The following is a 27035-nucleotide window of genomic DNA, read 5'->3' on the forward strand; positions in this document are numbered from 1 at the left end:
GCTTGCCAGTTACGTTGCACACTTTTGTAGTTCTCCGGCGCATCCAAATTACCATCTCCTTTTCCCACCGATGGCAGTTCATCTCCCGCATTGACAGCCCAGATCAGGGCTTAAAATTGCAGTTCACGTCCAATCCCTTCCATCTGATCTGGAGTCTTTGCCTTTACCACCTATACCTGAGATCAATTCGGATACACCTCTGTGGTGTACACCTAGGCCGCAGCTTCGCCTGGACCTTTCACATGGCCCAAAGGACTCCGCTGTCACTTCCTCTCGATTCTTGACATGTACCAAGGCCATGAAATAGTTTACACCGACAGCTCAATGGCTGATGGTCACATTGGCTTCACATGCGTCCATGGAGGACATATTGAGCAGCATTGCTTGCCCGATGATTGCAGTGTTTTCGCTGCAGAGCTGGTGGCTATATCTCGTGCTCTTTAGCACATCTGTTCATGCCCTGGGGAGTCGTTTCTTCTGTGTACTGACTCCTTGAGCAGCCTACAAGCTATCGACCAGTTCTACCCTCGTCATCCTTTGGTAGCGACCATCCAGGAGTCCATCTATGCCCTGGAACAGTCGGTTGTTCAGTGGTGTTTGTGTGGACCGTAGGACACGTCGGAATCCCAGGCAACGAGCTTGCTGACAGGCAGGCTAAACAGGCTACACGAAAACCGCTTATGGAGATCAGCATTCCAGTAACTGACGTGTGTTCGTTTTTATGCTGCCAGACTTTTCAGCTTTGGGAGAGGGGATGGCATGGTCTCAGTATGAACAACAAACTGCGTGCCATTAAGAAGACTACGAATGTGTGGCAGCCCTCCATGCTGGCCTCTCGCAGAGACTCTGTGGTTCTCTGCCGGCTCCGCATTGGCCATGCTTGGGCGACCGACGGCTACCTCCTGTGCCGTGAAGACCCACCTCAGTGTCGGGTGCGACACCCAGTTGGCAGTGGCCCATATTCCGGTGCACTGTCCCACTTTGACTGCTCTGCGATGAAATCTTCAGATGCCAGGCTGATTTAGTTTTACATTTTATTCGTGAGGGTATGCTTTATCATTTGATCTAAATTTTAGCACATGTCCTTTCTCCCTCTGTGTCCTCCATCCTAGTGCTTTTAGGGTGGAGGTTTTAATGTGTTGCAGAGTGGCTGGCTTCTCCTTTTTATTCTCATGGTCAGCCAGCCATGGTAATCTGTTTTGTTGTTTTAATTTCTTCTACCTGTTTCTTGTGTTTCTGTGGTTTTCTTCTCCGCTTTTGTCCATTTAAGTGTTCGTTGCTCTTCCGTCGTTCTTGTGGTTTTTCCTTTCTCTTCCTTTTGTGTTGTCAGTCTCGCTTGTTTTATTCTCACCCTTGTGGCATTGTTTTATTTGGAACAAGGGACTGATGACCTAGCAGTTTGGTCCCTTTCCCCATCTTTTAAACCAACCAACCAACTGCTTGTGACAATATTTTTACACTGTCTCTCTTTATAACAACTTTTGCTGCAACTTGCAGTTACCACATATAACCTGTTACTGTTGGAAGTTCAGAAAACAAGCAAGTACCTTAATACAAACATTATTTTTCAAGCTTCTAGCAGATATAAAGCAAGACGTAGGGAACACACGCACTTTAAAAACTATAGTGTGAAAACTATACTTTACTAACCACACTTCCCAAGAGTCCTCCAAAATTCTGGAATCTCTGTTGGCTCCATCCAATAGACTACATCTATTAGAATAACTCCTTAGTTTCCTTTTGTGTGTAGGTTAAGTGGCTAGGTCAATCTGTTTGAAGGTTGAAGGAAAGCAATGGCATACCACCCCCCAATAGGTCCATGCCTAGTAAAGCACTGCAGTGTTCAAACCAATCATCTGCTTCATGACAGAATAAAATTTTCATTTGCTGTTTCATCTACGCGTACATACAAGTAAAGTTGCAGTGTGTGATTGGACTAACACAGAAGATACTTGTATATAATTACTGATGTAGTGCAATTAAAATAATTTTATAGATGATAGATTGTGAGCTGAGAATGGTGTTTCCATCTGTTGGTTAGCATTTCACATGCTTGTTTAATATGAAACTTTTGTGGTTGTGTGTTCCTTGTAGCAAATAGTTCAAAAGACAAGGCGTAGTGGAAATCCTTGGATAACCCAAGTATTTAACTGATGAAAGGAGAAAATATAAAAATGCAGAAAATGAAGCAGATGAAAGGGAATACAAACTTCTAAAAAGTAAGGTTTTTAGGAAGTGCAAAATGGTCTAGCTGGAATGGCCTAGTGGACAAATGTGAAGATTTGTAAACATATATCACTAAGGAAAAGATAGATACCACCTACAGGAAAATTAGAGGCCTTTGAAGAAAAGAGAAGCAGCTGTGTGAATATCAAGAGTTCAAATGGAAAATCAGGCCTAAGCAAAGAAGGGAAAGCTGTAATGTGAAAGGAGTATAGAGGGGGTCTATACAAGGGAGATGAACTTGTGAGGGCATTATTATAGAACTAAAAGAGGATGTACATGAAGATGAGGGGTGAGATTTTGTGTTGCAGGAAGAATTTGACCGAAAACTGAAAAACTTAAGTAAAAACGAGGCCCGGGAGTAGATTACGTTCCTTAAGAGCTATTGGTAGACTCGGCAGAACCAGCCATGACAAAACACTGCCATCTGGTGTGCAAGATGTATGAGACAGGCGAAATACCATCAGATTTCAAGGAGAATATAATAATTCCAATTCCGAAGAAAGCAGGTGGTGACCCTTGTGTATATTACTGAACTATCATTTTAATAAGTCATGGTTGTAAAATACTAACACAAATTCTGTACAGAAAGATGAAAAAACTGATAGAATCAGACCTCGAGGAGGATCAGTTTGGATTCTGGAGAAATATAGGAACATGTGAGGCAACATTGACCCTACGACTTCTCACAGAAGATATGTTAAGGAAAGGCAAATCTACGTTTATAGAATTTGTAGACTCAGAGAAAGATTTTGACATCATTGACTGGAATATTCTCTTTGAAATTCAGAAGGCAGCAGGGGTAAAGTACAGGGAGCAAAAGGCTGTTTACAACTTGTACAGAAACCAGATGGCAGTTATAGGAGTGAAGGAGCATGACAGGGAAATGGTGGTTGTGAAGGGAGTGATACAGGGATGTGGCATATCCCTGATGTTATTCAATCTGTACAGTGAGCAAGCAGTGAAGGAAAGCAAAGAAAAATTTGGAGTGGGAATTACAGTTCAAGGAGAAGAAATAAAAACTTCGAGGTTTGCCAAGGACATTGGAATTCTGTCAGAGACAGCAAAGGACTTGGAGGAGCAGCTGAATGGAGTCGACAGTGTCTTGAAAGGAGGATATAAGATGATAAAAAAAGGCATAACACAGGTACTGGAATGTAGTCAAATGAAATCAGGTGATGCTGAGGGAATTAAACATTTAAATTAGGTGAGTTTTGTTATTTTGGCAGGAAAATTACTGATGATGACCAAAGTAGAGAGGATATAAAATGTAGACTGTCAATGGCAAAAAAGCGTTCCTGAAGAAGAGAAATCTGTTGTCATCGATTATGGATTTAAGTGTTAGGAAGTCTTTCCTGAAAGTATTTTTATGTAGTTTAGTCATATATGAAAGGGAAACATGGATGATAAACATATTAGACAAAAAGAGAGTAGAAGTGTTTGAAATTGGTGCTACAGAAAAATGCTGAATTTTAGATGAGTAGATCACATAAGTTATGAGAAGGTAGTGTATAGAATTAGGAGGAAAAGAACTCTGTGGTACTACCTGACTGGAAGAAGGAGAATAGGTTTGTAGGACATGTTCTGAGACATCAAGCAGTCACCAAATTGGTACTGGAGGAAAGTGTGTGCAAGAGGGGGGGGGGGGGGTAAAAATTGTAGTGGGAGAACAAGAGATGAATATGAATATGGTAAGCAGATTCTGAAGGTTGTAGGTTGCAGTAGTTACTTGGAGATGAAGAGACTTGCACAGGGTAGAGTAGCATGTAGAGCTGCATCAAACCAGTGTTTGGACTGAAGACAACAACAACAACAACAACAATAGCATGATGTTCCTTGTTTTTTCTGTTCATTGTTGTGTGTTGTGACAGCAACGTTTTTATTTCGAGTGTAAACACCAGAATTTTAATGGTATGTTTAAAGGTGAATAGCACACAAAAGAGGGTTCAGACAAAGCCTGTGGGTTCAGAAAGTTTTGAGGCTGGATTAATAAAAAATAGAGAAGCTGTAGATGGTGGTCTTAATGTGTCATGTATTCTACATAGCCTCTGCCCACTCAAATGCAAAATACTGAACGTTCAGACAAACCAGTGAAACTGTCATAAAACCCATTCTTTGAGATTTGTTTGGTGTTAATCCAGGACAAACAATGCAATAGGTTAGGTAGTAAACACTGTCAGTCAGAGAAATGAAGGTATGTTTGAAGTCACATGTGTATGAGATCCTGGATCATGAAAAGGATTGCATTATTAGACTGGAGTAATCATACTGTGTTGAATCTTCTTTCTTCTTTTTATTCCATGCCTGTGACCATTTCTCTACGGGGTCCACATTGTTATATGGGTTGAGGTAATGTTAATGACCAACATGATGCTCTTCCTCGCCACCACACTCCCCAGGACAGAATCTGTGTACCTCACTTGTCTGTCTGGTGTAAATCTCATATTCAAGTGTGATAATGTTTTCAGAATGTTCGCGTAGTGTGTAATTTAGGTGGAACATGGCAACCAGCTCTGTATTCACCTAGCTGGATGTGGGGAAACCATCTAAAAATCACATCCAGGCTGGTCGGGTCACCAGCAGAGTGATAATGTTAAAATAACTCTTCCCACTTTTGCACTGAGGATAGAGAGTACATGGAATTAGATTGAAGAAGAAAGATTGTTTTTGCACTAGAGCTTTTTTTTTACCAATAAAAAGAAAATTAGAGTATAAATGTTATAGGAAAGTTCTGGTAGGTTGTAAGTATTTTTGGATTAAAGGAGACCACTCACTGAAGAGCAGAAACATTTAGTAATCAATAGGCACACACAAAAAGAAAGAAAAAACTTGCTAGTTTTTGGAGTAATCATTTTCAAGCTAGAGTAAAATACACACACACACACACACACACACACACACACACACACACACACAAAGAAAAAAAAACCACCACCACCACATCTGTGCTGACCATACATTTGTTAGTTTTATTGTGTCATTTAATACCTGAGAGAGAGAGAGATTCAAAATGGTCAACTGTGGGTGCAAATAACTGTTGGTAATGTTTTGTAATATGCACTTTAACACCAAGTTCACATTTGGAGACAGAAGAAAGCCATTATATTTAGGGATTTGAACTGAACTTAATGTGCTCCTCAGTACTACCGGTATGTAGCCAGTGCTTGCAGACATTTAACTCAAGAGTGCAAAGCTTTTGTCTGGCCCAGAAAAGAGTGGTTTTAAATACTTTGATACATCCAGATAATCTGTAACAAAGAATACCGGAATTCCATAAGTGCTCGCTTGAAGAGCACCCCAAAATTAAGGCTTTAGTAGATACAGTATAGACTTCGGGTTTCTGAATTTTTGAGAGCACGATGACATTAATTCAATAAAAAATTATCCACCTATAGAAGTACTCACTTTTGTAAGCTATGTATTAACAGTATCCCATGTGAGGGCATCAGCACAAGTGATATTGGAGAGACAATGGATAGTTTCATAGAGATGAAACATTTCATGTCAAAGTGCTGCACAGAAGACTGATTGCATGTTAAATACAAAAATTTGGGAAAAACAGTGGTCTCTTAGCACAAGAATTAAATTATGTTTATGACCAAAATATATTCCAAGTATTAAGATTCTTTTTTCATGTAGGAATACCAGCATTATTACTTTCATGTGGCGGCCAGTGACTCTACTTGTAAAGAGAAGGAAGACAGTTCTGGTTATGAATTTAACAAATGTAGAGAGGAGAGATTTTTCTAACTAGGCAGATACCATTAAAGGCGTTACGCAAGGTTCAGTATTAGGTCAGCTTTCAATCCTGATGTATGTAAATGATCCTCAATTTAATACATATGAAGCAGAATTAGTTTCCTTTTGCAGATGACGCAGGTATCATAATAGCATCCAACAAACCTAGAGTAGCAGAAGAGATTAAAGCAATGCATGTAAAAGAATTATTATTGACTGTTTTTCTCCAAATTATCTCTTTCTTTATTAAACAAAAAATGCATATTCAGTCCTGCACTTCAAATGGTAGAGTACCCAGTTATCACAGAGGCAAGAATTAATAAGACAGAATCTTCAAAACTTTGAATTATACATATAAATGAGATTTAAAACTTGAATTATTTTCTGGCACAACTATATTTTAAGGAAGAACACTTTCTTTGCACAGAAGGGTGCCAAGAGAATAATTTGTGGTGCTTACACACGACCATCTTGTAGACACCTGTTTGAGGAACACATTGCGTCACAGTACATATTTTATCTCACAAAAGTTGTTATAAGTACTCCGTTGGGGTTTAGAAAGAAGTATAAGATTTAAGATATCCATAATTACAGTGCCAGAAAAAAGAGTCCATCATTACTTCTTATTAAAACTATCTTTAGCTCAAAGGCGGTGAATAATGCTGGTACCGTAATCTTTGTTCACTTACCCAATGATATAAAATGCCTAATTTTTAAAATGGCTTAAAAAGGGTTCTTCTGATATGTAGAAATTTGTACTTGTGTGTGAAAAAGTAATACATCCCTACTTGTGTTACTAAACTGAGTATTGTTATTTTTTCATATGGGTTCATCATGTGCCCATATATACAGGATGTTTTTAAGAGGAGATTCATCCAATTTCACAAGACTGTCTTCTACATTAACTTGGGCCAAATTTTAACTTATGCACTGAAATTAAAAGTTTTTGTTGGTGCCCTTTGTAAGTTGCTGTTTCATGTGGTTGCCACTTGGGGTCTCCCTGGTGCAGCTAGTTCACTCATTTACCAACATATATTAATTTAAGATGGTGATAATACAGCAAGTGAAGGTGTTTCACATTTTCCATTTCAACAGTTGCAGCAGAATTTTCATTGAGAATACGGCCTTGCACCACCTACAGCACAAAACATGTGATGATAATACCAGCTGTTTTAAGACACTGGTTGTTTATGTAAGGGAAATCCTCTGTGTGCATTCAACACAGCTTTGCACATAGTCTACAGAAGTCTACTCATTTTACCAGCCAAGCATGAGCCATTCCTCATGTGTGTGTTTTGCGACAAACGTTTTTGTTTCAAACTACGCAAGATTCAGTTCCTACAAGCCCTTCATGAGGGTGATAAACAATATGTAGAGTTTATTTTAATTCATTCTGCATGTGTAGACAGAAGATAGAAATTTCCTTTCACGTTTAGTGCTCAGTGATGAAGCTATGTTCTGTTTAAGTGGGAAAGTGAACGACCACATCATAATAATATGGTGAACGCAGCAGCTACATTCTGTAGTTGAGCATGAGAGAAACCCATTAACAGGGTTTTACACCATTTCCTGAGAAATAATTTACGCCACATTCATTTTCGTGGAAAAGACAATTACAGGAATCACAATGCATTGCCAGACCTAGTAAGGTGTAGGAAACCCTCTGGCATTCAAAACAGCTTTCAGTTCTCTCCCAATGGAGAAATACACGTCCTGTATAGTTTTCAAGGGAATCTTACACTATTCTTCCAGCAGAATAGTGACAAGTTCAGGTAACGGAGATGGCGGTGGATAGTGATCACATGCTCTTCTCTCCAAAGTAGATTACAAAGGCTCAGTATTACGAGGTCTGGTGACTGTGGTGGCCAGGGGAGATGAGAAAACTCATTCTTGTGCTCATGCTCACAAAACCAGTTCTGGACAATGTGAAGTGTGTGAACAGGGGCTCTGTTATCTTTGAACCCATCATCACCATTGGGGAACAAAGATTGTACCATTGGATGGACCTGATTGGCCAAAGAGGTAACTCAATGCTTGGCAGTAATGTAACTTTGCAGAGTGACTATGGGACCCATGGAATGGCTGCCCAATTCATCACCGAACCCTGACATGTTTTTCTCTTGGAATGTAAACTCAGGCAGTAGTTGGAAACAGTGTGAAACAACAGCCACCTGACCAAGTGACTTTCTTCTATTGCTCCATATTACAGGTTTTATGGGTTCAACACCACATTGTCATGTTATGGGTATTTGCATCACTGATGAATGGTTATAGAATTCCACCTCACCCTGCAATTCCCTGCTCTTAGTCCTCCCTTCGTGTTGTTTTGTTGCTCACAGGGTTCACGAGTGCGACATTCAGTTCTACACTGACTTTTGCAGCTGTCATCATCTTATTTTTCATCACCATCACTCAGCACACACTTTCATCGGTATTGTGACTTAGTAAATGATGATTTTCCACTTCCTTTCCACTTTCCTTGCATGTGATATAAATCTTTGATATGGTGCATCTTGAAACACCAAAAGCTTAATCTACATTGGTTATGGAAGATGCTCATTATACAATCACCAGCTGTTTGCCCATGTTCTAATTCACTTAGCACCAACAAGTGCCATTCCTGGTCAAATAAAACAGCACAACCAGCAGGCTTGCATGTCATCTGCATGTATGTTCAAGTATGAATTTCCAGCAGTGTTTCCAAATTTTTATCCATCCATTGTATGTGCCTCTCTTTCCAGCAACTTTGGATTAATTGTGATGCTACATTGCAATAGGAGGGAATGCAGTAACTCCAGGAATACTTCCAATAGCATGGAATGTGTTTGACTAGCATATGAATGTTTGTCATGCGTCCAGTGGAGTGCACACTGAACATTTGTGATAGTTAAATGGAATCTATGATTCTAAATGTACTTGTAAAAAGTACCCCAAGGTTGTATGTGCTGCATGCAAAAGATATAGCCTCATAGAATCTGATGGTTCGTTAGTAAATAAAAGCTTTGTAGTACTGTGAACAAGTTCAAATTTAGGCAAAGCTTTTATCTTCATTTGGGAAGCAAATATAGTCTTAAGAAATATAATGCATCTTCTTGTAACACCGTATACTTGAAAATTAATTTAATAACTTGAAAATCTGTGACAATATACTGTACGTGTGACTAATAAACCCATGGAAACAAGAACTAAATGCTGGAAGGCTAAAGAGGGAACAGGGAAAATATTTGCATTAAAATAGATTTGGTGTAATTACTAGCATCCCTGCATCACAAGTAGCTACATAATCTCACCTTGACTTTTACAACCAGTTATAGGTCAACTTGGGTTGTGAAAGGAGATGATGCTTGCAGCCATGACAATCATTTGCATCTGACAGTGTCAATGGCATTGGTAGAAGTTGTTGAAAGGTAGAGTTTTTGTATTTGATATGGAAGTAAGGCCAAGAATATTTTGTACACATGTATTTTTATTCTTGAATTAGTACACCAGGAGAATCTGTGTAATGGAATCCCAAGATAAGGTAAAGAAGTGTGTGATTTTTTAAAAATTTATTATTGGTCTCATGAGTATATTCAGAATTTTGTTCCATGTAATAAAGAATGCTTTTGTGCTCATTGTGTGCTGTAAGGAGCTGATATATGATGGATTTCCTGAAAATGTTTGTTGCACTAATTTCTGTTTTATGTAACTCATATGCAATACCATTTGATTACAGTAAACATTCCGGGCTGGTCTCTAAATACAAGCAGAGATTTGAAGCTGTATGTGCTGCCAGAGAATTTGACAGCAATTATTCCTCAGCCAGATATATGTAGTGAAAAGCTATTCCTCCTCATTGTTGTGTGCTCAGCTGTTGGTAACTTTGAAGCTCGATCAGCAATCAGGCAGACATGGGCATCTGCACCTGTTGTTACTGAAAAAGCTAGTGCTATAAGAGTAGCATTCCTACTGGGTGAATCGGAAAACAATACTCTGCAGGTACTGTACCACATGATTGGAATTCATAATCCTATAAATTAAGTAATTTGGTTAGTCAGGTTACATCAGTACTGGAAGTGATTTTATTCATCAAGTGGAATAATTAATTTAGTGACAAATATAAAATGTTATATAACAACATGTTGACAAGTTCTGCTTTGTGACATCAATGGGAACTGAGAATAATTTTACAAATAATTGGGTTGTAGATTGCTCTCCATACTTCTTTAATAAATATGTTGTACCAGGGTGCATAAGACCTGGAACAACTGGGAGATCCAGGAAAATCCTGGGAATTTTTTTCATCCAGGAAAAACCCTGGAATTTTTCATTGTTTTAGTTTTTAGTTAAATTTTTGTAATTTTGGCTGGTAAGAACCTATACCCTAACAAAGTGTGTCTGCCCCGAGTGGCAATTTCAGGGGTCTTCATAGTTAATGTGTGTTAGAGGTGCACATCTCTCCCTCGATTGATGATGATCTGTGCCACATTGCCACTATGTATAATAATCAGGTGAATTGTGGCTCCTCATCCACATAATTGCACTGACTCCTTTGTATTTTGGTGATACAAAAATTGTCAGTAACATTCCAAAGTTGTCGCCTTTAACTTTCTTTCTTTTGATGAAGAGGTACAGTATGTTCATATTTTAGTGTGTAATTCTCCAAGTGTGCCATTATTCATACACATTTGTGTGCTGTTATTCATACACTTTTGAGGCAAATATTGTCGAATCACATGAGTAATCACTTTGAGATTATCATATACTTACTTTATAAATTTTGCACCCAAAACCCTGTTGTTTACCAATGTCACTCATTTTATAAATAACAATGTGTTTTTACACATAAAATGTGGTCTTGGAAAATAGATTATAGCTTTCGTCTGTTGTGAAGTGTTGTTGTTGTGCATCAGAAAGGGAAAGATTTGGTTTTATAGAAATACAGGAAGATTATGATGTAGTATGGACTTTTAGGTTTTTAAAATATTCTTTAACAGTGTTTAAGATCATGGTGGACAGTTATTTCTTAGAGTGTACCCTAATTCTGTGTAGTGGAGTCCTGCAGTGTGGAGAATCCTCACTCATACACATGAAATAAGACTGAATGTGCGGAATTTGACTTAAAATCCACACGACACCGCTAATAATGAAAATTTATGAACATGGTAGAATTGCAGATCTGTTATGACAGCTTGTACTCGTATCCTTAAACTTGAAATAAAAATGTGTGTCTAAGTTTTTTTGAAAAGTGCTTTAATAAGCATTGTCCCAATAGAAGTAAGGTGTCCTTGCCTTTTTCTGACATTTGGACTGCCTTAACCAGTCAGATGTATGGGGACTTACAGTTTAATGTGGGCGCCAAACAAGGATACATTAGCATTTTTCACACAGAAAAATGACAGCCAAAGGTGAAAGAAGCAATAAAACCCAGAAAAAATCCTGGGAGTCACGGAGAATTGATCCCCAAACCTTTATTGTTGTAATTTGATACATAACTGTCTTTCCCATAAGAATGTAAAAGTTCAGACTTCCATAAATCCACAAATATTCAATTTTTTTATACCTGCTACAGGTAATGAGAAATTAGTCAGAAAGGTGATTTAGCAGTGAAAAACATTAATTAGGAAGAGCCAAGTCAGAGTCCCAGTACCAATAATACCGATTTAACTTCATCACAGATTTCCTGGAAGTCATGACTATTCTGACGTCAACATTGATAGAATTGGACCAGCATCTCCACTTCCAATACCTTCATTGCCAATAGGATATGAATTACTGATGAAGAGGAGACAAAAGGAGGAGGAGAAAGAAGTGAAAGGAAAGTTGGGAGGGGGGGGGGTGGAAGGGGGGAGAGTGATGAAGAAGAAAGTAGTGAAGGGAAAATGGGGGTGATTAGGGGTGGGGGTTGTAGATTTTTGGTATAGGAATAATATGCAGTAATAAAACATTGTCACTCTCCATGGAGATAAAATAGTGACTGATGAACAGATGGCAGAAACTAGGTTGACATTTCAGCCATTGAAATGAAGACCTCATTAAAAGTGATCTGCAAAAAGGACAGGACAGGGAAGGGAATAAGGGGTTGTGCAGGGTGGCACAGAAAATGGGAAAATTTTTAAATGTATGTTGACAGCCTTGCATGGGTATCAAAATTGGGGAGGAGAGGCTTTGACAATTGTAGCAGTGCCAGACATTTAGTTACCATGGAGCACTGGAAAAGTGCATAACATGCGTGGTAACAATTTGAGAGCAGCAAGATGAATTTTTGGCACCATTATCAAATCTTGGCCCCATGGTCAAGTTCCATAGTTACACACAGTCTCTATGTATGTCTGTAATTTTTGAGAGACTGGTTCAGTTATGAAGAAGTAGTGTAATGGTGTTGCACAGTTTGTATGTCCTGTGATTACTTACTTACTCTTTGGCACTATAGCCCTTGTGTAGGGTCTTGGCCTCTCTGACGATCAAAGCCCGATCTTGATCTTCCGCTTGTATCCTCCATCTTCTGCCTCCCATCTTTTTCAGATCATTTCCATGTCCTCCTCCCATCATTTCTGGGGTCTCCCCTTACATCTTCTACCACCTTTTTCCTCTGTAGGTCTTCGTGACAGATCTAGTCTCAATCATTCACTCTACAGGGCCCAGCCATCACCATCTGTTACACTTGGTTTCTGTAACTAAGTCAGAATTACTATACAGTTCCACCAATTCCTTGTTTCTCCAGATCCTCCAATTCCCCACCTCACTCACAGCTCCAAAAATCTTTCTTAATATTTCCCTCTCTCATCTTCTCAAGTAATCGTCCTCTATTACCGTCATTGTGCATGTTTGAGCCATACCTGCCCTGCAGCTGTTTGATAGACAGTAACCTTCGATTTTCTGCTCATGCTACATGACAGAAAGATCTTAATCAGGGCCCAGTAAGATCTATTTTCCACAGAAATCCTTGCTTTTATTTCTTCTCTTATAGTGTTATCCTCTGTAACCAAATGTATTTGTCTTTAACAACAGTATATATCCTGGAAGCAAAGAGGTGTGTTTTGGTGTTACTTACATGGAGCTCAAATGTTTGGCCTACTTTTCTAGTCTGCGAAATCTTTCTCTATATTCTTTCAGTCTTCTAAACAGCATACACACCTGATCAGCATATGCTAGATTTTGGTTCATATGGTTATATAGTGTGCCATATGGCTTCTCAGTCTCCACCCTTTGTATCACTCTCTCCAACACAATGTTGAAGAGTAGTGTGGATAATACATCACCCTGTCATAACCCTTGGCTGACGTCAAATTCCCTATGAGTTTTCCTTCCCTTTTTACTTGGCATTTTGTGCTGTGAGAGTCATTCGCACCAATCTGATTATTTTATATGGGAATTCCATCTCCATTAATGTCTGACACAGATTTATCCTTTTAACACTATCATAAGCCTGTTTGAAGTCTACAAAGAGCAGACGTATATCCACATTGTATTCACAACTCTTTTCCATTATTTGCCTTTTAGCGAAGATTTGGTCAGTTGTTGATCTGCCCTGTCAAAACCCACACTGGTACTCTCCAGGTACTACTTCTGTCAGTGGAGCAAGTCTCGTAGCAATGAATTCAACTAATACTTTGTATACAACATTGACTAAAGCAATATGTGGTAATTTTCACAGTTAACTTTATCCTTCTCCTAATGAATCAGGCAAATAATGGACGAATTCTGCTGGTCTGGCATCACTTCCTTTTCTCATATTTCAATAGTTAGTTGATGAACGTATCTTGCCAGATGTTCACCTCCACCCTTGATCATCTTTGCTGTAGTGTTAGCAGTATCTGGAGCCTTATTATTCTGTAGGGTCTTTACTGCCTGTCTAACTTCCTCTGTTGTTGGTACGGGTACAGGTATTTCATCCAGACTAACATCTTTCATCATATTCCACCACCCTTTGATACTTTCCACAGCCCAGCTTTGTTTAGCTTCAAACTTCTTCTGCAGTTCTGTTTAATACTTTTTGGATACTCCCTTCTCTTTTAATTTGGAAACATTGTATCTTTGTGGAGCTTTTCTCTTCCCTCTGTATCTAAACACAGCTATGCGTTGTCTGTATTTCAATCTTACCATATAATGATCCAAGTTGCAGGCAGTCCCCTTGCAACTCTGATACTCAAGGATGTCAGATGCATGTCTCCTGTCAATTACTATATGGACAGTTTGATTAAAAGTAGTGCCATATGGCGAGCACCAATTGGCTTACCTTACTCTTCACTACCATAGCACTGCCCATGGCAAAGTCTATAAGTCTTTGTCGCTTTTTATTTGACATCTCATGCAGACTTTCATTTCCTAGTGTTTCTCTATAAAGGTTTCTTCTTTTCCAACTTTTGCATTCAAGTCACCTATTGCTATCTTCATAATTTGCCTTGGTATACCTTCTAATTCCTGTTCCAGTCAACCATAAAACTCATTGTTCATGTCATATGCATCATCTTTTGTAGATGTGTACACACATGCTTGAGTGATGTTGAAGAAGAGAGCCTTCATTCTCAAAGTGTGCATCCTTTCATTTACAGGGTTAAAATTTATGCCTACTTCTTTACACTTACTGTCTACAAGAAAGCTTGTGCCGCCTACTATATCACTGTCCCCTTCGCTGCACAAAATTGTATAACTATCACTTTTTATGATACCATTTCCTTTCCATCTGACCTCTTGGATTGCTGCTACACCTATGTGGTATTTCTCCATATCTTGTTTGAGTCCTTGTAGAGTTGCTGGTTTGTTCAAAGTTCTTACATTCCAAGTAGCAAACTATCACTTTTCTGTTTACTGTTTCCTTTTTGTTGTGTGGGTCATTCATCAGTATCATCAGTCTGACTTTCCCTGTCTTCGAGTTTTATAACAATATGTTGTTTTTTTTCCAATATGGGGTTGTTAGCCCCGTGATAAACACCCCAACATGAGGGACCAGGGTTTGTGTCAGGTGTGCTCCCTTAGGGAGACTGGCTTCAACATGCCTCTAGAGCCCTCCCTGCCTTATGTTGTTGGACACTCTTCATCTGTCAAGACAACTCTAGCTTGGGTGACCCTACCAGTAGCTGTGCTACCGCTGGTGCAGCTCTTGACTTCGTCGGAGCACCAAGTGCATCCACCTGGCACTGAGGGTGCCTCCAACAAGGTGGTGTTCCCTGGGAGGTTTGTATGTACTGCTGATAATATTAAAGCTGTGCAAGCTGTCATTGAAACGGGGCTTCACTGTTTAGTACAAAAAACTTCCCATGTGATTGCAGCTCAGAAATTGGAGCCATGAAAGAACATTGTTAGTTTGTTTCATTCATACAATTTTCAGACTTAATTCTACTCACTGAGGATGCACATTTGTTCAAAATCATTGGATGTCCAAGTGAAGTCCATTTTCACTTATTTGATTAACTAAATAAGCAGAACTTCCATTAGTGACTTAAAGGAAACCCTGCTATACTTCACCATTCCTCTTGACACAGTACCAGAGTTACAATATGGTATGGAGCATCATGTTGTGCAGTGATAGGCTTTCTTTCCCTCTAGAATGAGCAAGGTTGTGCTGTCACTTTGATGTCTGAACATTATCTCACTCTATGAGACACATTTCTGGCTCCAAGGTTCCATATATTTTCAAATCATGACATTCAGCACCCACCTGATTTTTAACAGGTTAGGACCATCTTGCACACTACCGGGCAGTTGATGGCAGCAGTAGAGTGTTTGTAGACTGCATAATTTCAAGGGATGCTAACTTTGCTTGTCCTCACCAGTCTCCGATCTTTAAGTCTGTGGCATAGTTAATCAGACAAGTCAAGAACGCAGGTTAGCTTAGCTCAAGATGTGGATGAAAGAAAAAATTGCCAGCATCCTGTGTGTCTTGTTGTGCTGTGCTTTACAAAATCTACAGAGTAACTTAATGAATACATGTGGCAAGATTGACAGCATTAGAATGACGTGATTTTTAAAACATTCTACCTAATGCAATTTGCAGTACTATAAAACATATTTTGGACCTCAAATAAAGTTATCTAATATTCCTCCATTTTTTTGTAATTTCAAATTTTCCCCTTCTTCTGTGCCACCCTGTTTCACTAAACAAGAGTTGCTGAGAACAGAGAATGTGAATTTACACTTGATATCAACAAAATGTCATGTAAAAGAACAGAATGTCGTTGTCAAATGGCAGTATATTCGCAATAGGTGGGATGTCAGCATAATGTCAAATCACTTAGCTTAGTGCTTGACAGATGGGAGTGAGGTTATAAGAAACTGCCTGTCTTAAAAAAGTTGAAGTATACAAAAGTACAGAGATAGTGGGATGAATTAATTATATCAGACATTACAAAAGGAACTAGCAATGATTGTAGAGATTGTTAATGACAGAAGCAAAATTCATTATGGATATTCTTCACAAAGATTGTATGGCAGAGATGTGAAAGAATATGAAACATTTTGTCCAAATATTCCAAGACATCATTTATTTACTCACCAAATACTCTATCTGATCAAAAGTATCTGGACTCCCTTATGTAATGCAGAATCGATCACCAGATGTCACGAGAGGCAGACTCACCAGTATAAAATGAGGCAGAGAGTATTGTGTTGTCAGTAAAGGAGTAACAGCAGAATGGGTGGGTTAGGAGAACTCATTGACTTCAAACATGGACTAGTCATTGGCTGTCACATGGGTAACGAATCCATCAGGGCCATTTATCCCTTCTAAAGGTGTCCAAGTCAACTCTTGATGTGATTGTGAACAGGAAACATGCAAGAATAACCATGGCGAAATTGAGACGAGACTGACCTCATGTTCTGATGATTAGATACGTTTGAGCATTGCAGAGGATGATTGTAAAATATTGCCTGGGATAATTGGAAGGACTTATTTGTTAGTTCCAGAGTGCTACCAGCAGGCCAGCTAGCACAATGAATGTATGTAGGGAGTCAAAAAGAGTTTATGGTGGTTGAGCAGCTCCTCATAAGCCGCACATTTCTGTAGTCAATGCTAAGGAGCACTTGAGGTGGTGTAAAAAGTGAGGTCACGATACAGTGGCTTGTAAATGAGTGATTCTTAGTTACTGTTCACACATGTGGTAATCTGATGAAAGGGTTTGGGTTTGGCAGATGCCTGGAGAATGTTACCGGCCATCATGTGTAATGCCAACACTGAAGCACGGAGGAGATGATGCTCGTGGTGGAGATGTTTTTTGTGGTTGGGATGTGATCCACTTATTGCATGTAAGAAAATGCTGAATTCAGGACAAGAATACATTTTACAGCATTGTGTACTGTATACAGTACAGGAGCAGTTTGATGATGATTAACAAATAAAAAATTTGGAGATGATGAGTGATGGTATCAGGGTTCCTGCCCAGAGCCCCAGTTTCAACCCAATGGCACACCATCACTACCTGGCTTCAGGTCTTCACGAACAGTGGCTGCCATTCATCCACAAGCATTCAGACACCTCGCTGAAAGTGTCCCCAGTGGAGTTAAAAAAAGCCATCATAAAGGCAAAGGGTGGATACACCCCATATTAATGTCCACTAATAGTAGTCTGAACACCTTTGATCCAATAATGTATAGACATAAAAACATGTCAAATGGTATTTAGAAGGCAATTCATAGCACCTTTTTACTTTAACTGCTGTGTTTTGTCTGCCTTTTAGATACTAAATAATGTAAAAACAGGGTGTGTTTCTCTTACAAAATAAATGTGTTAAATGAAGGTTTCTTAGTTGACATTTTCATCTGTGTTCTTTTATATGCACAGTGTAACCGTTTTCTGTAACCAGGTATTGTAAAGTCTACATTGTTTTTCACTTTAATATTTGGCTTCTTTTGTGGAAGAACACTCAGTGGGAAAATGACTAAGACCTTGTGGAATGTTCACTTAATGTCACAAAAACAGAGCAGTCAATAAAAATAAAGATTAAGAAGGCACAAAAGCACAATATCCCCTACTACACTATAAGTGAGAATAGTTAAATTCTGATGTTACCAGATGATGCGCCTCTCATTTCACCAGCGTCAAAACTCTCTTCCTGAGAATAATTGACATTGACATCTCATTCTGTTCCATTCCATTGTAAGTCTGTGAATGCTGCCATTTGAAATGCATAAAGGAATGTTTTGATGTTCTGTGTCATGATATCCAGTGTAAGTTGACCTTTGTGGTGAAGTGTCCCCTAAACCAGTTGATTTCACTGCCTTCAGCAGATGCCACATGTATCAATTATCCATTGCACCAAATGATGACCAAGTGGTGTGGCACAGTGGTTGAGATGTTGGACTTGGATTTGTGGGAAGTATGAAGTTCCAATACCTGTCCCAGTCATTGTGATTTAGATTTTCTGCGATACCCCTTAATTATTTCAGATGAAGCCTGGGATGATTCCTTCAACAGTTACAGGCTGTTGTCGTCTTCATCTTTGTCTGTCCAAACAATGTTGTGCCATTCCTCTGTGCAAATTATTGGAAAAGTAATGATGTATAAGCTACAGCAAAACAAATTTTTTATTGTAAAACAAGCTGTTGTCATTAGGAAGTCTGATACATAATTACTTAATTCCAGGAACAAGTTGAGGAAGAGAGCATTAAACACAGTGATATAATCCAAGAAGGCTTTTTGGACACATACAACAACTTGACTTTAAAAAGTGTCATGTTACTGAAATGGACTGTTACAAACTGCCCGTCTGTTCGTTACATTATGAAAACAGATGATGATATGTTCGTCAATATTGAAAGCCTTGTACGCTTGCTTCGTTCTAAAGGTTCAACTGGTTTGTTGATTGGTGCTCTTATTTGTGGTGCACATCCAATATCGGATTCGCATAGTAAGTGGTATGTACATATTTTGCATTTTTATTAATTTACTTTGTAATGTGGTTTTACTTTAAGCTCCACTTTTAACAAAATAATACTTAGTCAGTAGAAAGAAAGATCTTAGTCCTAATATATGTTGCTAACCTTCAAATGAAATAAAATTCTAGGAGCTAAGTTAAAATATAACACAGTAAACTGCATGCAAGAAACTTTAACTGATTGGAGTATGTTGCAGAAATATGTGGCCCCTTGTGTATTGTCTGTTGTATGTACTTTGTTTGTTATGTGTTTTATGCTTTTACATATAATAAAGTTACAGTGTTGTTGGGTTAGAACACTTTATCAATTTCCAATATAGTCATTGATACCAGTTTTTGGGACTGAGTCCATACAGAAAACATGGGGCGCAATTTGGCATCAAAAATGTGTCTCCTCCTGATTATGCCATTCTCTGAGCATTAGTTTCTGCCTTATCTATTTTGCTAAAAATTCCACCTCAGCTGATCAACTGGAAGTGTTCTTGAGCTGACAAATACATTATAGTCTTATGAGTAAATGTTGTAAAAATACATCTGTGAGCATTCTGAAAGATAGGCGAGCTCTGTTCATTTTGTTTGTGTACCTATCGATGATGCAGTGCTTCTGCTTTTCGGTAAGTTGCCTCCTTTATTCCTAAATAATTTGTAATTGTCAAAAATTTAGGACTATGTAGCTGATCTGTAAGATACATGAAATACTTCAACTGAGATTATATAAGGACACAAGTGACACATACTGTATAAAGGTATATGTAAATGTAGACTTGGTCAATAAGAATGTTAAGGTCAACATTCAGAATTACACTTTATTTTTTTAATATCCACTAGAAATAGGATTAAATTTATTCTTTTGATACAAAAATGGAAAGGAGGTAATCATTCAGTGTAAAATAGACATTAAAATCTTTAAAGGTAAATCATTAAATAGATTGAAAATATTGGGAAGGTAACTGACATGGCATTGTTGGAGGAAGTAGCTACACATTAACATTTACTTAGTTAGAGAAAGCATACGGAACCTGTATAAGGTTGGACAAATGGAGAATTAATATCTTGCATTAATATCTATTAACAGCATAAACGGCATTTGTTCTGTGTTTTATGTATTTCAGACTTTTTACACTTCTTGGTGTAGCAGTATGTTGCTACAGTTAGTTGATTTGAGAGTATCTGAGCTGTTGTCATAGTAACAGAACTTTTCTTCCCCCTGGTGTGAGCTGCAATACTGGTACTGTGGTACCTACATAAAACAAATTTTAACAATTATGTGAAGAACTTGCAGCAGGTAAATTGAGTAATTGCAAACCTTTATGTCTGATAGAGAGATTTGTTGACTTTACCAGGTTGAATTTAATGCTAGATGTTATTTGAACTTAAAACAAGTTTGCTTGCATTAACAACAACTCAGAAACTGTACTTAATCTCCTATTTGCTTGGGATCCTAACATGGAGAGAGAAACAAAAAACTCTCCAAAGAACAAATACTCTGCTTTATGTGTGTTGTGAAGTGAACCCAGGATGTAGGGCCTCTTCCTTGCAGAGTTGGGTGGCGGTCTGACTTTAAAGCACAGTTTTTGTAAACTATCTACAACTAGTGACAAAAGACTAACAGGGCAAACAATATGAAAATTGTGAAGAAAAAAGTTTATAACATGAAAATGTGCGCAAGTTGTTGTTTGATCACCAATCTGTGACCAGATGAGAGGAAACACAGATGCCAACCACAAATGCAAAGAAGTATTCCACTGATGATGCCTTAAAGTAAAAGGCAAATAAATAGTTGCAGCAAGAAAAGTTTTTTTTCAAAACGAATATGGTGAGAGTTTACATAGTAACTCAACATACTACCAATAGTATGATGCACATGCTGTGTTCTGCCATTAGTTTGTGGGTGCAGTGGTCTAGTTCTTATTTTCTAAACCCATAGCAAATGACAGTTGTTTAATCAAGTTCAAAATGAAATTTGTCCCTTCGTCAAAGATTACTGTTTTAGGCACACTAACTTGAGCAACCTGTTGTTGGTCATGGCCTGTACCACAGTAGTTGTCTGCTAATCTGAAATGGCTATCATTTCCACACACCATGAAAAATGGTCAATAATTGTTAAGACAAAATCCCTCAGAGTCCAATTAATTGGACCTAGGATATTCATTCCTATCATCTCAGATGCTGTAGTTGCCTCTGGTGACCTCTATAATAGTGTTTGCTTATGATTCATTTCCATTCCCTATGCACACTGTACACAGTTCATAATGTGTTGGTCAATGTCTTCCTACCTTCCTTCCCTTCCACCAGTACCATCTGAAACCCTCCATTTCATTGCCCTCTGACCTCCAAGCACAGACAGCATGTTGTCGTGTTTTTCCCTCAACACTCAATCCTTCAATCTAGCTGACACCACTGTATTTGGTCACAACCTAATTGTCTTACATAACAAGCCATCACACATGCTCAACTGTGACTGCCTATTTGTACGGCTTGCAGTTCGTGTCAGCCCCTTGCACTGCTTACCATTTAGCAAGGCCATGACCCAGTGCCTGTATGTAATACTGATACCTTCCTGCTCAACTTGTTTGTGGTTCTGTGCTTTTTGTCTGGTTTATGTACAGCTTCGTAATCAAAGATGCGTAGCCTCAATGCCCACCTCGTGTCCGTTGGAAGGGTCCTTCAACCCTAATAACCATTTCAGAACCATAAGATCAAAAGTGCTTTTTTCTCCAATGATTCTGGCTTCTGGAGCATTACCCTCATATTTAATGCATTTAAAAGGCCACTAGAAAGAGACTATTTATGGTTTATTTAAACAGTAACACCCTAACCTTAATATTGAATGTATGATGCAGAAGTTACATTTATTGTCATGTAAGGTTAGCATGGTTTATTTAAACAGTAACCCCCTAACCTTAGTATTGAATGTATTATACTGAAGTTACATTTATTGTCCTGTAAGATTAGCATAATTAAATTAACACAAGCCATGTGATGGCTTGCTGTGCAAAGTACTTGTGTGTCTTGCTTGCCGTGAGAACCTGCCAGTGCTCTTTCAGATCTATGTGCGTTAAATGGAAACTAATAGCATTGTCTGTGTAAATTATGCTGGGCACTTGTCTTCCCATGTACCTTTGCAGGACTAGAAAAAATCTGTCAGTTGACATATTTGAGCAAAGTTCCCAGTATAGGACTCATGTTGTTGTGCACATGAATAGAGCTGTATATACCTTCTTCATTACATGTCCTTTTCGGACATGTGATGAGCCAGTGAGGTCAGTGCATGTGACTTCAAATGAGTTCGCTGGTGAGACTTGTTCAGCTGGCAATGGAGCCTTGGTTTGTTGAACAAAGTGAGCTTTCAATAGTAGTGCAAGACATGTTTCATTGACTGCCGAGATCTTAGAATCCAGAATTCTGTTCTCAGTTCAGATAACACTGTTTACTCCAAAGTGGTGTAGACGAATGTTAGTCTGCTGGATCAGAAAATGGGTTAAATGATGCTGCCCATAGAGAAGAACTGGATGTCATTTCTCTGTGGATAATTCTGCAAACTGCAGATGTCCAGTGAGATGAATAAGAATGTAACCAAGAAGGGTTGAAACGAGCTAATTTAGAATTTTGTGGTAGAGACATATTGTTGTACAGAGCACACAATTTGAGCGCAAACTGTTGCTGTTAAACAACTTGAATCCAATAAATATGTGCTTCATGCCAGTCTAATGTTATCAATTCTCCGGACATCTTATTTTCTTTCATTAACTGCTGTTTGAAGCGAAGTAGCCATCCTATGATTTGAAACACCTTATAGTTAATGTAGTATGTAACTGTTAAAACAGGGAGCGTTGTTTTTACCATGAAGTGTTGGTCTCTTTAATTTCTTCTCTACTGGCAAGCAATGATCTTTCATTTGTATAAATTGTTGCCACTGTGTTCGGTTCTTTCTTAACCAAGCAGGCCCATGGAACCATTTAGTAGGACAATGAAGATTTTGCTGTGGTGATTTTGGATAATAAATCAGCTGGGTTTTCCACACCAGGATTGTGTCTCCAATGTGATGGGTTGGTTAGTCCTTGAATTTCTGTAACATGGTAGGCCCAAAACTCTTCTGACAGTTAGCATTATGTCATATCCATCCTATGGCTACAGTTGACTCAGTCCGCAATGTTGCACAACATATATCATAGCCCTGGCCTTACAGAAATAATGAAGTGGTCTTGATCTAAGAAGTGCTGCTAGAAGTTCCAGCCGTGGAAGAGTTATCTTCTTGATGGGAGCTAATGTGTTTTTACTGCAAACTAAATGAACTAATGTCATGTTGGAAGTGGTGCACCGTACATAAAGGGTTGCCTTGTGTATGTCAGAAAATTCGTGGATTTCTGATTTATTGTCTTTGGAAACTCTAACCCATTGGGGGATTTTTTATGTGTGAACATGATGGGAAAGTTGATAACCGCATGTACCAATATAAAGAGGTGAAATCTCATCCCACTCCACTCCCCTAGACCAAATTTCCTTGCAAATTAGCACCTGCTACTACAGAATCATGTTATCTTCGACAAGTGAAGTGGGTTGAGGAAAATTTGTCGTGTGCATTGTGGCAAGTTCTTTCAGCATGGCTGTGAGAAGAAACGAGCTGCAGGTAAGTCCGAAAGGTAGGCAGGTGAAGAGATTTATAATCCTTTTGGCAGTTGTAATATAGTTTCCTTGTTGACCTATGATTACTTTGTACCAGAAAACCTTGTGGAATCATTGTCTTTACTGTGAAGAACTAATTGCAGAAATACTTGTGCAGTATCAGCAGTTACGGCTACTATATATTGATGGAATCTCCTCATGCAACACCGAGCGAGGTGGCGCAGTGGTTAGCACACTGGACTCGCATTCGGGAGGACGACGGTTCAATCCCGCGTCCGGCCATCCTGATTTAGGTTTTCCGTGATTTCCCTAAATCGCTCCAGGCAAATGCCGGGATGGTTCCTTTGAAAGGGCGCGGCCGACTTCCTTACCCGTCCTTCCCTAAACCAATGAGACCGATGACCTCGCAGTTTGGTCTCTTCCCCAAAACAACCCAACCCCATCCTCATGCAACAAACTGTCAAATACAAACTTCCATTTGATGACACTTAACATTTCTTCTTTTTTTACTGCATGATGTGGCACACAAAATGTCCTGCAATGTCCATCCAGAAGGAATGATTCCCCTTCTCTCTTTTTGCTGTGGTCTACCTTTTGGCCTAGTAAATGTGTTTCAGGTTGCTGTCCTTCATACATTTTTTCCTCCAGTGCATTAAGTCTCTTCTCTGCTTGGTAAAGATTATTAGATACAATAACATTGGGTTTTCTGGAGAAGGTCACAGCCCTTCTTTTGTTTTTGATGCAGTAGAATTTTGACAAATCTTGCAATAAGATCTGTTACTTTGGATTTGGAGTTGTATTATGTGATCCCCATTGTTTCTATTTCCAGAAAGACTATAGAATATTATCTGTTTCCATTGCTGTCCGTAAACTGATGTTTGCTATCACAAGGTTTGCCATAGTGCTTGATTAGCTCCCACTTAGTATCCAACCAGGAATGGAAGATCACAGTGCAGTGGATGATGTTGGTCGAATCTGAGGGGAATCTTCAGTGGTTTTGCAATAGTAATCTGCTCCGATAAGGATCTCCATGGGAAGATCTTCTATGTCATTCTGTGGATCCACTCACTGGAGTCTCTGGTGTGCACTGGGTTTCTTATACTGGAAGTGACAGTTGGGTGTACAGCAAATGAGTATGCGATTTCAAATGCAGTCACAGAGATTGTGTAACAAGTTCCATGATGTCTGTGAATTCTGCAACTTTATGGTGTGTAGAAGTTGGGGATGACATTTCAAAGGTGCTGACAGATTGTGATGTTCAGTAGTTACTAAACTCAGCACATCGGTGACGAACTTGGAAATGAAGCTTGTGTGACTACCACTATCTGGAATGCAGCAAGTAAGTCAGCTTAATCCTCTGGGTCCACTGATGCAAACTCGAGCTGTATGGAGATATTTAAAATCTGCTGAACTTGTTAATTTTCCCTACAGAACTAGCGACATCTTGCTGATAAGATGACACAGAGGTAACAGTGTCAGTACTAATAGCTTTATGATGGTGTTTATTGCACCTAGAACACCAAACCTTGCCCTTCTTATTGTAGTTTTTAGCATTACAGTGTCAGTTTGGACACACAAAATCATGATTATCTTGCTTTAATTTATTGATACATCATTATGTTGCAGCCTTTGTCCTAAAAAGTGTAGGCTTCATTAAAAACACAATATGGTTGTACCACTCTCAGATTTTTGCAAGTTTTTAGCTTGCTCTGAATTTGCATGAAGTGTGTCTGCAGTGGCTGTGAAGTTAGAGGAGGGCAGATACCCTGCCCAAATTTTTTGTGCAGTAAGAGCACCATGAACTGCTACTTCCAAAAAATTCACTAATTTCAATGCCTCCCTGTCTAATCCTTTAGTTCTCCTAGCATGAATAACCAATTTCTGAATGCATGCAGAATTTTTGGAGTGAGAACTTGATACCATGTACTGCTACATCTTCTCCTAGAGCACACCGTATTTGATGAATATTATGGTTACATTCTAGGAATGTATTGTTCAGCATTTCAGGAGTCACTGACTGGGGGCCTTAGCACATCCAAATAATCAAGGTTTACCTGTATAATGCAATTGCTATCTCTGTACTGATTCGATAAAATTTTCTTTATTTCCTTGTACATGTTTGCTGTTATAAGTATTCTATCTACTAACAACTCCAGTTCGCCTAACAGACACCCTCATAGGAAAACATGTTTATTTACTGTAGAAAGGAATGAGTATTTATCAATAGTAGATTCAAATTCTTCCCAAAAGTGGGACCACATTTTAAAATCTCCACAAAATAGCTAAAGTTTAATGAGTGGTAACTTGACAGAGTGGAATACAGCAGGGTGCGTGGACACTAGGCGACCGTATTCATCTGCAGCATTGAGGTTGAAAGTTTATAATCAGTTTCTTTTGTAGCCATCTGATAGCGTGTTTAATTTTTTCTTTATATTCCTCGCAGCTCAGCATGTGTGTGTCATATTCATCATCACAGAGAAAATTCTGAATCACATCATTCAATGAAATGAGCTTCTCTAAAGTGTCTTGGAGACATTTCCTGTTGTGTTCAAAATCATCAAACAGGCCTCCTGTAGCAAGCGAAACACCTGAATAAAAACTGTGCACCATTAGTCCTAGCCCTAGCTATCTTTCCTTTGAAGTGTGCTTTTTTTATGTCTTACTAAAGACAGCTGTTGCAAAATTGTTCACAAGTGGCCTTGGGAATATTTTTGATGTCTGAGAGATTGGGTACGCATAAACATAAAACGAATGAAACTTTTGTCAACAAATTAACTACTCGACGCAAAAGTTTGAGACATGCAATACAAAGTTCCTGAAACATTGTTTTTGAAGCAAGCAATTCATATGATTATATTATACTATATTATATTATATTGGGAAGGACTTATCTTGTAATGTGGTCCAACATAGGGGAGGGCCTGGGGGAGGAGTGCTTCCTTGTGAATGCCTATGGGTATATTGTTACATCACTACACTGAGACCCGGAGACACTCAAAAGTATTAAAAATGTTCAAGTTTTTGGTAATTGGTACATTATTCAAGCCATGTTTTTATTATTTCAAGTTTTAGTGATGTCATATGCGATAGAAGTGGATACAAGTTGTCGGAGCTAAGCTAAGCTTTTACATCAAAGGAATGTGAGGTGCACAGAAAGCAGAAAGGAGAATTTTGTCCCCACTTTGAGTAGGGACATTAGAGGGGGAATGTTATGTCTGCTGTAAAATGGTGCATCTTTAGGCATGCATGCAGATAATCAGTAACTATGGTGTAAGTAAAAAGGTTATGTGGAAGAATATCAAAGAGGTGTTCATGTTCAGACACAATTGTTATGCGATCTGTTTTTCTGTTGACACACACAAACACAAGTCCACCACACTACTCTACTGCTACAACTAGAGTTGGCAGCAGTCATAAACATAAGACAGAATACACAAGGTGTACCAACATGTGCCAATAACAAGTAGAGAGCCAAAGCTCACCTTAGCATCTCAACTTAGCATCTCAACTTACAGGTATTGTGCCACTTTTGCCTGCTGCCTAACTTGGCAATCTAACAATCACTGTAAGTGTTCAACAGGCAAAATTTAATATTCA

General features: G+C 38.7%; 1 protein-coding gene across 2 annotated transcripts in view; it reads left to right on the forward strand.

Annotated features, from left to right (window-relative positions):
• Window positions 1-27035, forward strand: part of LOC124555494 (beta-1,3-galactosyltransferase 1-like) — a 73298-nt gene that overhangs the window by 34202 nt on the left and 12061 nt on the right. For both annotated transcript variants that reach the window (XM_047129419.1, XM_047129420.1), the window contains exons 3-4: window positions 9677-9939; window positions 18521-18792. In XM_047129419.1, the coding sequence (XP_046985375.1) occupies window positions 9677-9939; window positions 18521-18792 (535 nt within the window). The remainder of the gene's footprint in view (window positions 1-9676; window positions 9940-18520; window positions 18793-27035) is intronic.

This window comes from Schistocerca americana, chromosome X (assembly GCF_021461395.2).
Source record: "Schistocerca americana isolate TAMUIC-IGC-003095 chromosome X, iqSchAmer2.1, whole genome shotgun sequence".
NCBI lineage: Eukaryota > Metazoa > Arthropoda > Insecta > Orthoptera > Acrididae > Schistocerca > Schistocerca americana.